At 37.3% G+C, this 13,351-nt stretch overlaps 1 protein-coding gene across 3 annotated transcripts in view; it reads right to left on the bottom strand.

Annotated features, from left to right (window-relative positions):
* Ptpro (protein tyrosine phosphatase, receptor type O) overlaps positions 1-13,351 on the bottom strand; it is a 265,902-nt gene that overhangs the window by 38,961 nt on the left and 213,590 nt on the right. The window contains exons 16-18 of one of the 3 annotated variants that reach the window (XM_004626095.2): positions 10,712-10,780; positions 7,954-8,037; positions 2,729-2,764 (exon numbers count right to left, since the gene is read on the bottom strand). In XM_004626095.2, the coding sequence (XP_004626152.1) occupies positions 2,729-2,764; positions 7,954-8,037; positions 10,712-10,780 (189 nt within the window). The remainder of the gene's footprint in view (positions 1-2,728; positions 2,765-7,953; positions 8,038-10,711; positions 10,781-13,351) is intronic. The other 2 variants (XM_023709537.1, XM_023709538.1) reach the window with 2 other exon arrangements.

Genomic DNA, 13,351 nt, shown 5'->3' with positions numbered 1-13,351 from the left:
ACTATTATGTATGATAGTTAAGATAGTTATACTACTACTAATTTCTTTTAGATCATTAAAAGGAAAGGTTTGTCTAATATTGTTTGAACAATTAAATGTCTATATCATATACTCTGAGCTACTAATTTAAAGATAACAATATACAATGTATTAACCATTGATACCCTCCTATTACTTTGTTTTGAAATTTTGTTTTTTTCTCTTTAAAATATCTCTCTCTCTCTCTCTCTCTCTCTCTCTCTCTCTCTCTCTCTCTCTCTCTCTCTCTCTCTCTTTTCCTGTGTGTCTTTCTGTCTGTGTCTTAAGCATGCTAAGCAAGTACTCTATCAGTGACCTACACTTCCAGTACTTTTTATTTTTTATTTTGAGACAGGGTCTCACTGAGTTGCTTGGGCTGGCCTTGAAGCCCTGATCCCTTTGCATCAGTCTCCTGAGCGGCTGGGATTACAAGCATAGGCCACCAAATTTGATTTCAGTACATTTTAAGAGATATTTATCCTTCCAGACAACACGCTTAAATATTTTAAATAATGACAATGATAATCCATACCCACAAAGCACACTGCAGTTCATAGTATACATGTATTATCTTGCTTGGTTGATGCCTGAAGCAGACCTGGAGGTTGGGCCCATGCTTCCTGATGAGAGAGTAAGACCAAGGGAGGTAGGAAAGAGTGTAGCACCCTGGCGCCCCTTAGTGGTAGGATCCTGACCTGAGCCCAGAGACCGTGAGCTTTTCCTACTTATGACTTGTTGGTCTTCCAAAGGAATGGCTAAATGTGGGACTCCTATTCTGGAATGAACTCTTTTAGTAATGAACTATCTTGTCTGGATGAAGTTGTCCAGCAGGGAGGGCATCAACTTTAACACTGGATTTAAAATTTTCCATTCTCAGGAAAATGAGAACATGTATAGGGAGTACCAATCAGAGAAAATACTTCTGGGTTAGAAGAAGCAAAAATCAAGACTCAGAGGGGGAAAGGAAGACAGAGGAAGGATCAGGAAATGGATGGATGGATGGATGGATGAATGAGTATACAGGAACACAGGGAGAAGAGAAGAGAAAGGAAGCAGGAGAGAGCAGGGCATTGGAGAAAGTGGGAGAGAAGGTAAGGAAAAGAGGTATGGGAGGAAGTCAGTGGAGATAATAAGTGTGCAAAATACATGAGAATGGTGGGACATTTGGAAAAGGAAAGAAAAGTCAAATGGGAAAGAGAGGGAAAGCCTCCTAAGAAATGGCTTTTGGAGCTCTGGGAAGAAAATGATAAGAAAAGGGGAAGCTGGTTTGTTATGGGTTCAGGGCCAGTGGGCGGGTTCTGGCACTCCTGAACTGCACAAATCTTTTGTCTGTGTCTTGCTTTTCCACATCTCTCCCTGGCCCTTGGGAGTTGGTCATGAGTTGGTCCCCAAACTCTGTCCTGTGTTGCTCTATATTATGCCTCTCTCTTGACAACCCAACCAGTCACTTGTGGGCAGCAGAGTACTTCTGTTTCTGTGAAGCAGGTGAAAGTACCCTTCTTCTACTTAGGTTCGTCTCCTCTCTCTTATTCCAGCTGGTCTGTGTCAAATCCATGCATACTGATATGAAATAGGCTTAGACAAACTATTTGTCATAAAATTACAAGCCATTCAAGCCTAAGTAAATACATATTTACATCAACTTTTCTTTTGGATTATGTTATGGATCACTTCATTATGGTTTTTCCACCTGCATGGCTGTCATAGGCCTGGCTGAATCCCCCTAAGCCCCTTCTTATACGAATGTACCAATAGTCTGTCCTAAACACGAAATGAGAATGAACTTTATTTTTTAAAAAAATGTTCTCTTTGGGGGCTGGGGAGATAGCTCAGTGTCATAAGTACCTGCTTGGCAAGCACAAGGTCCTGAGTTTGATCCCTGGTACTAGGACAGGGTACATAGGACAGGATCTACAGAGTCGAGAGGGTCTCACTACATAGATCAGACTTGTAGTGATCCTCCCATTTTTAGCCTGCCAAGCGTTGGGATTACAGGCACAGGCCACCATTCCCAGTCTCAGTCATTATGTCAGCGTGCCCCAGGGGCGGGGCCAGCATGGCAAGCCCAGGGATCGAACCAGCTGCTGCACTCTGCTTAAGCAGATGCTTTAGTCCGCTGAGCTATATGGCTGGCCCCCAAAGTTGTCTTTCTATGTAGAGCTTTTACTAACAAAAGACCTGCGCATGCTCATCTAGTAGGCTTTTGGAATCAGGTGATGGCTTATCCTGATGACTTAACCTACGACCCCAGATTAGCAAGAGTACTAATCTTCCCTATTTTAAAGGTATTCTGAGACAGCATTATCAAAGTAATTATTGTGACATCAGAGCAAACACCATTCTCTGAAGTAAACTGGATCTGAAAATATCACATGGTAAGGATTTCTATTCACTTTTGATACAGCTAAATATCTTATTTTTTAAATTTAGAAATCCATCCTTTCTCTCGAAAGACTTGTATGGTACCTAACAATCCATTCTTTTCAGATTTCATGTAATGAGAACTGTCCTTATTCTTGGCGTGGCTCTGTGATAAACTCACTCCTTGGTCTCTCCATTGATATGAGTAAACACTCCAAAGTATTTTGTGTTTAGCTTCAACTGCACACAGACACTCTATTTATTTGAAGATAAGTGGCCTTTTTAATTCAGAAAGTTAAGATCATTGTGACAAAAATCTTTTCAAATGAAAAAAACAAGAGAAACTTACTTAGTCAGTTTCCTCTTCTTTAAACCATTTTTACTCCTGAGAAACAAAAATAAGTAAATTTACCTGGATGAAAAAATTGACTAATAATAATGATTAAAATTGAGGAGCCTTAAATAATTACATCAGGTGCCTCCATTTTACTTAACTTTTATTAAACGTACCTCATGTTTGTTAAACTACTTTTCCTTTAGTGACAATATAATGATCATAATTTGATTCATTTTTAAAAACAGGAATATAGCTGCACTTTATATTTCATTTTTGCAAGAGACCCATATTCATATAATTTTAAGTTCTTGGTAATAAAGTTGTTAAGGTAGTTTTAAATATCTAGAAATATCTGTTGCCTGATTGTTCAGATTCTGCAGGCAAGAAGGAAGAATCAGGAAATTAAAAGGAGAACTTGACATAATAGTGGTTTCTTTTCAAAAAAAAATTCTTTTAATGTTTGTACTCTTTGATTAAAGGGTAAAATAATCTTTTCTGACATTACCAAGGAATGTGGGTTTGTGTTCTCTGTGTGAGTGAATGACTCACATGATTCTCCTATAGCATTGTTCTTATTCTTCTGAACTAGGTGTTGAAGCTCTCTGAGGAACTGGACCTATAAATACTTCTTCTTAAATCATTATAGTCTATAAATGTAAACCTGGAAAGCATCAGCACGTGCTTTGGTTAATTACATTTATTTAAGGGTATTTGGGGTAACTGATGTCATGCAATGGGTAAGATAACTAAGTCACCTGACGTGAAAGTGTACTTATTGAACCCCTCTGTCATTGTAGTTCACTGTTTTATAAAAATGGTATTAAAACATCAGTGAGTATCAATGATATGACAGTAGACATTTTATTTTAAGTCATTCTGAAAGATCTTTAAATATTTTTCATGGAAACAGACATGATTTTCAGAAAATAAATGCCCATGCTAAATAATTAGCTGTGATACAAATACTCCAGGTATCAACATATTTGTTTGTGTTTAAAATTGTGAATGTTCCTTATATAATTGCTAGGTGTGGACACACCCACTGATAGACTATTATCTCCCTGCAGGTCTGAGCATAGCTAATGGTACATGCATCAGGTGGTTACTAAATGCTTATTGAATTGAATTGAAACAAAGCATCTTTGTTATGTTAACCTCACAGTTGCATTTAATGTTTCAATTATGAATTTGATGTTAAGGGATCTTGTGAGGTCCTGATGGGGTAGATGAGTCTTGTGGAGGGAGAAGAAATAACAGAGGTCAGGAAAGGTTGGGAACCAATCATAGAGGTAAATACTGTTTCTAGTTTTTATTTCTTCCTACTCTTAAGCATGGAAATACAGTTCACTCAGTAGTTAAATGGATGGTCTTAAGAGAAGGCAGTTCATTCAGTAGTTCTTTTTTTTTTCATTTTTCTCTCTCTTTTTTGTCTTCCTTACTTAGAATTTAGATTGGAATACCAGCTTTAACTCTGCCTCTCACATCCTTTCAAAAAAACACCACAATGTTGGACGGAGCTGCAGGCATATAGGATCCTAAAGAAATATCTATTGATCTCTTTTAGGAGTTCCACATTTATCTTGTATAGTAAGAGCCAATTACTTCAGTGCTTTATGAAAGCAGAAGGCCAGGACAGAGGGCCAAGAGCTCTGGTAAAATCGGAAGGCTGCCAGTGTATCTTGAGATTGGTTGGAGGCCAAATAAATTCTATTCAAGCAGACTTTAAGGGAAACTAGGAAGAAACAAATGTTAGTGAGAGAGTGACACTGAATACATTTAGTGTTGACATATTAAGCTGCTACTATTCAACAGCTGTGTAGAAACCTGATTCACAGAGGAAAGACTCTTTTTAAAATCTCGTTCATTATTGAGCATACCTTCAACATACCGTAGTGAATTCCCTCATATTTTGTATGGCATAGAACCACAAGAAGAGTTATGTTTTCACGATTTTTATACAACTTTCATTGTTCTATTTAGGACTTACTGATTCCAAAGTATTCTTTTCTGTAAAGGCTATGGAATATGCAAGGGCTGAGTTATGTGATTCCATAATAATATTAATAGAATATTAATAGAATTAATAGTAATATTAATAGAATTATTTAATTGCTGTGCTGATTGCAAGACAACAGAGAAGCAAATTCACTTAAAACGTGTAAATTAAGGCTTCACTAACACATTATATAAAGAACTATCTTGTGCGCCTGTTGCGGTAAAATATTTCTGCAATATTTAAGGTATCACTTTTTCATTGCAAAAATTTTTCAAATCGCCAATAGACAATATCCCTCTTATGTTGAGTATATGCATGCATAGGGGATAAGGCAAATCTTTAATATCCCCCCCATATTAGGTAAGATTGAAAACCCAATGACTTCAAGAAGTTGATGTACTGTGCATGAGTTTTTATGGCCAGGACAGTCTGGGAAAACTACTCACACTGGAAGAACAATATGAGGCCGTGGCAGAGACGAGGGATTTATAATGGTTTAAACACAACACAACAAGACTCAAAAAGTCCCCAATTTCATATGTGCTACTTTTACATGAGCTGAAGAGAAATATGTTGAAACCTGAAAAAGTTCTTGAGGGTAATATCATTCTCTAAATACAACTTGGCGGTGACCATGAGCTGGACTCCTTAAACTAAGTGCAGCTTTATGCTTAAAATGCCAGCTGCCCCAGAGATAGAAAAGGCAGATGAATCCTTGAGCATGGTATGATGCAGGCATTGGTAGCAAAACATTCAAATATTAATACCACATCTAGATCAAGCCAGTTCTCAGTATGCCATTTCTTTCCATGGGAAATATGCTCTACACTTGTAATCTTGGAAGCCAGATTCTTAAGACTATCTTAATTGGACACGTGCTGTACAGATTCTGCTAACATCTGGGGCAAAGGTTTGAGCAACATCCTCTATGAGAATGTCTCTGGATTTCACCCCAACACAAGCAGCACAGGGCGGTTTGAGGAAAATGAGCAGGAACATATCTTCCCAAGAAATCCAGTTTCTAGAGGAAGTTAGATGACGTGTTAGGAAATGTGAAGGCCATGGCTTTGTTATTTGTGGCCGTAATTCATGAGGTAGTTAGATTATAAAGACAACTGCATCTGAAGGAAGCGTTCAAAAGGACTATGTAGCAGATGACAGCAGAAGAAAATAATGACCAGTTAGGAGATGAAGCCAACAGTAAGGAACTGAAGTAACTGTAGGAAGGCGGAGCTGAACTGGAAAGGCAGAAGCTTGCAGTTTCCTTTTTTATCAGACACAGCACAAGCTAAGGGCTGTGGACATAATTTGTATTCGGTGCATTTTCATGGGACGATATGTGTGAACTTTTCTGAAAGTGACAGGAAGTAGAGGGCTCTATGTTTCAACCTCTCACCTGGTGACAGACATTTACAGTATCAAGATAATTCTTCTAAAGACTGCTGAAGGACTTATTTCTCTTCCTGTCTTGGGTCTCACAGTGCTTAATAAGTGCTATAAACGGCAGCCCTTGAAGGGTTTGCTGGACTTTGATGTGCTCATCACGGGAGCTTAAGAGAGACACAAAATTCTCTCTCTCTCTCTCTCTCTCTCACACACACACACACACACACACACACACCCCACTCACACACACAAGGCTACTAGATCAAAGCTTAGAAATGAAACTGGAAAATGAGAAAATCTGAGAGATTTAAGAGAGGAAATGAATATTATATATTATTATTATTGTTGTTGTTGTTGTTGGTATCAGGGATCGAACTCAGGACCTTGCTCTTGCCAGGCAAGCACTTATTCCACTAAGCTATCTCCCTGGCTCTATGTTTTTGTTTTAAATGAAATCTGTGGAGGATTCTTTAAGGATATTCATTACAAGTACTCTCAGAATACATAAAAATGTTGAGGATGATAACTAGGTGTTGAGTTAAAAGTATTTTGAAGGTCAGATTAGAATCTGTGTGTGCTACTCAGACCTGAAAACTATCTGACACGAATTGCTGAGAACAGAGGTTATGATGAAGCTTTACACTGAATACAGTAACTATAACAGAGTAACTCTGAATATAAATCCTTCAGCATATTCCTCTGACTTTATTACACATATCTACCTTTTCTCAAAATGTTTAAAAGAAAATACAAATTCTGGTGCTACTAATCTAAAAGAGAAAGGCTTTTAAAAATATCTTTCTTCCATGGCAACATGAACTCCTACATTCTGGCACCTGTATTTATTCTGTCCTTAGAGAGTGGGAAGAACAGGGCATAATGGTCTTTTTGAATGAATAAACTTCTAGATTGATGCCTATTTTTTCCTCCCTTTTGTGGTCCATTTTTTCCAATTCATGAGATATTCTTACTGCTTTCTTCTGAGTTCTTCCCAAGCTGTCCACATTTCTGGATCTGACTGGATGCAGTTTAGTACTTACACACCATATATTAATGCTTGTTCTTAAGATCAGTGACTTTGTCAGTCTCCTGAAAAACTGCTGCCATTTCTCTGCTGGCTTAGGAAAAAAAATATCCTTCTGCATTCTGTAGCCTCGAATTCAAGGTTATGGTTATGATACATTAGAAAAACAAAAAAGAATACATTTCAAGATTTCAATCAAATGGTGCAGAAATGAAGAAAATAACAAAGATCTGGATTTGGAACCTGAACTTTTTATGTAGTAGTACATGATATTAAGTTAATTAATTTCCCTAGACTTCTATTTTGACATCTCTAAAATGGGGCTATAAAACTCTACAGGATTGTGGGGGATAATTAAATAAGATAATTATGTAAGAGCCTTGCACATAGCTATTTAATGTTTAGTGAGTTAACACTGCAAAAATGAAAAGGCCCCAAAATACAGAGTGTAGATTCTAAGTCCTCTACTTTAGTTTTTGGAAATATGGAGCTCTCTCATGGATGGAAATGGGAAGGAAATGGAAAGTGTCATGTACAAAGATGACAAGTCAATGAACCCAGTCTATAAAAACAAACAAACAAATGACTGGTATTAAATAAAAGCAAACCTTGCCAAGAATTTCATGAAAAGAAAACTGAGGTAGAAAGCCCCTATAGGCATCGTGCTACCAGGAATTGTTTTCCTGCATTTCAACACATGATCAATAATTCTAAATGCTGTCAAACACATAGAATAATTGAAAAGAAGACTTTCCTTTTTGTTTACTTTTTTTTTTAAAGCTAATTTTCAGAGAGTACACGTTAGGTAAACAGTAAAAAATAATCACTTACCAAGGATTAATATAAAATGCCAAAAGGTAATCAGTCCAAAGACATGAAGGTAACAGGGTTAGGAAAGCAAAGATACTCCTACGCCTGTGAGCATTAATAGATAACAGATGTAAAGATGAAAAAGTGCACGAGTTAGTAATACAAACTGTGAACAGAGATCAGTAACTCACCTACTGGGATCGATTACTACGACAAGTACCTTAATTACAATTAAATATTACTCCATTCTGTGCAATGTACACTTGAGCGCTTAAGTACTACAATATTGACAAAATCAGTTTTTATTCACACAAGACCTTATTATCATCAGCTCCAATTCCTTGAACTTATTTTGTGTCAGTTCATCTGCTATTAAGTGATTGCATTTTGCATTCAGCTAAACGAGCCTCCCAAGTGCTTCATTAGCTACCTCATGTCGTATTCTTAGATGTTACTCTTCCGATGCATGTACCTATTTTAGGAAACCTCTGTAGCATCACTTGATAGCTAAACAGCAGCTGGTGTGCAGAGAGATAGATGGCCAGACCACGTACACTGATTCTGGTAACAGAAGCTTTTGGAAAACATTATTATAAAGCTTCATGTCTAGATGCAGCTTTGTATATTATATTTGGATTAAACTGTTTTGTCATTTCCAAAAATATTCCTGAAAACAAAGGTATGATATATGCGGTACTCAGGCATTGTTCATTTAAATTAAACAGCCAATCAATTACGCAGTCTATTGTTTCCCTGCTACTTGCTTCAGTGGAAGCAAAATTATTGAGTTTTGCTTTAACTCTAATTCTGATCCTTGATTTAAAGTGCCTGGTTTGAATCCAATTTCAGATTTGCAAACCTCTTGTAAGACAGAATATCCATTCATGTAGATTTAAAAATATCCCCTGGCTGCATCTATTCTCAGAATTAGAGGAGAATGTGCTGTCACCTTGTCACTTTCGTTAAAACAAATCCCCACTGAGATAGCTATTCTCAGTCAGGCAGAAAACACAACTGCTGGCAAAACTGTCTTTGTCAGGAGCTGCAGGAGAATTTGCTTCATGTTACAGAGGTCCGGAAGTGAATTCTCTTTTGCTTCAATTCTCCCCCAAACTCATCTCCCATAAATATCACAAATTGTGACTGACTATAAAGTTAGGCAATTCGTAGCTCTCTTGAGTCTCAAGTGTAAATGGGTCAGCTCTACATGGGCTGTCCATCACTGCCCTTGAGGACAGGTTACTCCCTCCCTCCCTTCCTCTCATCCTTTTTTCTTCCTTTCTTCTGTACTGGAGATTGAACCAGGAAGCCCTGAGCTATATATCAAGCACTTTTAATTAGGAGTATTTTTTAAATTTTAAGATACAATCTCTCTAAATTGTCCTGATTGGCCTTGATCTTTGATCTCTCTACCTCAGTCTTAGAAGTAGCTGGCATTATAGGCAAGATTAGGCCTTTTTAGGGGTGTGTCAGGCAGTTGTAAACGTATCAAGTCTTTAATCTTAGGAAAGGTGCTGATATAGTTGAACAAATCAAGGTACATTTCCTCAATTTTCACCATCAAGAATTTATGAGATTCTTTAAAGTTTGGTTGATCATAATTTAAAAGTAAAATTCTCTATATGTTAAAATTTCAAAATGGCACAACAGATTGTTTTTACAAAATCCTTTTCAATTAGATTTTCATAATCAGGGAAGTGACTTGTAGATAAATAAACAAAATCATCCCTTTCCTCCCTGGTTCTAATGTAAAATTTATAGTCATAAATCCCTATTTCTTCAAGATTAATTTTTTGGGGAGGGGATTGTTAGAAAATAGACAAAAAAATCACTTACAAAGAATTGATATGCAATGTATATATTTAAGTATATTTTAAATATATATGTATTTAAAAATATTTGCATGCTGCTTGCAACAGAAACAAACTAGATTTTGTAAGCAGTGCTGGTTTCATGTTAAACACTCACTTAATTAGTGGCTTGGTTGGGTTTTGTGTGAATTGGATAAGACTGTTAATTTCGGCATATCATTATCAGTTACAAGGTCCGCCAAGGGAATCTCTAGACAATACTTTTCTTATTCCTCAAATGTCTCTTCTCTCTAGGCCCTTCAAATGCAAATGTAAAGAAAACTGGAGCCTGGTACAGACATGATATTCTGTGTACTATGAATGACCACTATGAAAACAACAATATGCAATGTATTAATTACTGAAACTGTCCTATTAATTGGTTTTGAAACTGTCTCATTGCTATTTGTTTCTCAATAAAGTTCATAAAAAAAAAAAAAAACTGGGGCCTGGTTGGACTTCCCTATAAGTTTGAGAGGTGGGGGATCTGGGTGCATTCTTTTCCTTAATTGCTGAGCAGAAGAAATGCCGGCTCATGTCCCCAGGCAAGGGAGTATGAGTTTTAACATAGGGATGCAGGCCTATCTCCAGCTGTTTCAATCCAGTCTCCCCTTGGCCTTCCGCTACCACTTGCCCAGTATGGCTCCTGCATTTGAGCCTCTCTTCTAAATGGTTTGGGGCTCCTGCGTGACTATTTTAGTCCTTTGAGCAATATGGTAATAGGACATTTTCTATACTTTGAATTGTATTAAGATGATAGAATTTATCATATTGTATGATAATCTAGCCCCATTGAAAATCAGCTCCCCCTGAAATTATGCCAGGACAATCAGACAAAACTACTTATCCCTTAAAAAGAGCATAGCTGAGTTTGGCATACATGGAGCACAGCTGAGCTACCTAGAGGTTGGTTCCAAAACAGTACTCACCAATTGTAGGGAAGTTTTCCATCTCTCTCTAAAGATGCAAAATTGACAAATGTTCCTGCTCCACACTCTCTGAAAGAAGCCACAGAAAACAAGGTCACTGCTTGACAAAGCACCCTTTGCCTCATGTAAAAGTCAAGAGAGGCTCTACTGACTTACCATGACTTCATTAAATGGAAAACAAAGCGAACAAAAGGTCTACCAATGTTCTTCTTCTGCATGCAATGCAAAACAGAAAGACAAAGCAAAATGTCTTTCACAAGGATGAAAATCAAGTTATTTGAGTCCAGGATTTAACGCACGATCTATAGCAAAGGGTATTTGAGACCCTAAAATAAATCTTGGCACTATGTGTAGGGGTGATAATCCTCTTCACGACTTCATTAGTAGGGCGCAGAGGTCTCCACAAAAAACTGAGGACTTTAATAAAATAATAAACTATTTAATAAAATTTTTGTGAGATTTGTTTTATAGCACTTTGTTTACTTTCCTATAGTGATAATAGAACAAGATTTTCTCCAAAAGGTTTCTTATATAATGAAACACTATTCATCATTTGAGATAAGAGTGGTTTATATTGAAATACAATGGTTCTTTGAAATAACTAGAATGATTTCAACTAGCCTGTTCCTTAAAACACTTACATTTTCCTTCAAAAATGGGAAAAAAGTAGATATACTTTTATGTCTCCTCTACCTTTTGACTAATGTCATATGTTGATGATAGCTCACACTCTACATGAAGCATGAACTTAGACAGTTCATACTTCTTGTTTATTCAAAACTAAACGGAGCTTTCGTTATAATTCATACAAATGGGCAAATTCCTTCAGTTATCTGCCATTCTTATTCATGTGTTCTGAGAATAATTTTCTTCTTCTGAAAAATATACTAAAATATTATTATGTAGTATCATACCATAAAATTACTCATCATTGGTATGCATGGAGAGCCCTTCCTGGTCCTCATCTAGGTCTAGAAAGTTTACATTCATAATCCCATGGATAAGTTACTGGAATTCCATCAAGTTAATTGCAATCTACCACACTGAGTGCCACCCACAGTGGGAAGAAAGACACTAAGGCGTATTTGTGGTAATGGGGAGTCAAGGGGTCCTGAGTCCAGCCATGATGATGGCTATCTGGGACAAAGGTCTCAACCCAGGGCCAACTCTGGGTTTTATTCATTCATGAAGAAAGGAGTAGCTTGAGGATGAGTGACTGACAATGGCGGGAAGTTGGTGAGTGCCATGAGCTGGGATGGGTAGGAGGCCTGAAATTACTTCTGCCATATGCAGAGAGAAGAATAGAAAGAAAAGTAATCTGCATTACACAATTGAGATAGTAGCTAATGTTCTGGGGTTGGTGCTTCAGCTCTGATGTGTAATCTTTCAAACTCCAGGAAGTCCTCTATATAGCCTCTATCACAAGGCATCCCGTCTTGATGCAGCTCATACTAGGGAGAAGCAGGTGGGAAGTCCAGGGAAACACTTGCCTGCCATCTTCAAAGACTACCACCAGCACCTGGGTGATATGCATTGCTTGAAAACAGTTGAAGTTGGACAAGGAAGGGTCCTAGCCAGCTCTGTACATATCAATACATGGAAATACGTGCAGGCTCAGCTAAAATGGAGACAACTGCTTCTCTTTCAAGGAGAGTTGCCCATAGGAAACTGGTATGTTTTCTGATGGCACTTTCATATAGGTAGGATTTATTTTACCTGCTAAATCAGGAGCTTTTCATGAGGTGTCCACAGATAGAATCTACAGCTCCATGAATGTAAGTGGGGAAAAAGCACACCTTCATTTTTATAGTCTGTAACTGAAACTTAGCAGTTCTTCAAACTACTAAAGTAGGAATAAAACCATCATAGTATAGGTAACCTGCCATTGGCTAACAATAGAAATTTCAGATGGTTATATAAAACAGACTTAAGGCAAACATCTGGGAATATCATTCATTCATCACTATACTGAAATTATGATTAATTAGATATCAAACTAAATGTTGGATATGTAAAGTAAAAGCATATAACACATTTGTTTAAAAAATTATGGGGGCCGGGGAGATGACTCAGTGGAATAAGCGCTTCCCTGGCAAGCGCAAGGGCCAAAAAAAAAAAAAAAAAATTATGATCATCATAGGTCAGCATAATTATATTATTCTATGTATTTTATTTTATGCTTTTACAAAGCAAACATTATTCTTAACAAGGATACACAGTTTTTTCTAGACTGCCTAGGATCACTGCACAAAATTTGATAAAAATCTCAGGTTTAATGACTAGCTGACTAAGTTAAACATCCTAAATATCTGCTGTATGTACCACAAAAATGGTACAGTAATGCCCCTGTGAGTACCACTATTTCCATGGTTATGTCTAATTAGCCCTCCTGCTGATCCCACTCTGCACTACCATTTGTACTTCCCCTCAGTTGAACACTATGTGCATTACTACATTACTGCTCCAAACTCCAGTTTTCTCCCTGGCGTCTGGGTCACCACAGTTCTTTGCTCAGTTGTTTTTCACTCCCTGGCTGTTTCACATGTTACTCTCTTTTTCTTCCTGGAAATTTTAGTATCAGATTGTTCCAATGATTAAATCAGGTCTCTCTCTCTCTCTCTCTCTCTCTCTCTCTCTCTC

Source organism: Octodon degus, unplaced genomic scaffold (genome assembly GCF_000260255.1).
Source record: "Octodon degus isolate 3935 unplaced genomic scaffold, OctDeg1.0 scaffold00012, whole genome shotgun sequence".
In the NCBI taxonomy this organism is placed as follows: domain Eukaryota; kingdom Metazoa; phylum Chordata; class Mammalia; order Rodentia; family Octodontidae; genus Octodon; species Octodon degus.
Note: the sequence above shows the minus strand (reverse complement) of the source record. Positions and strands in the feature narration are given on the sequence as shown.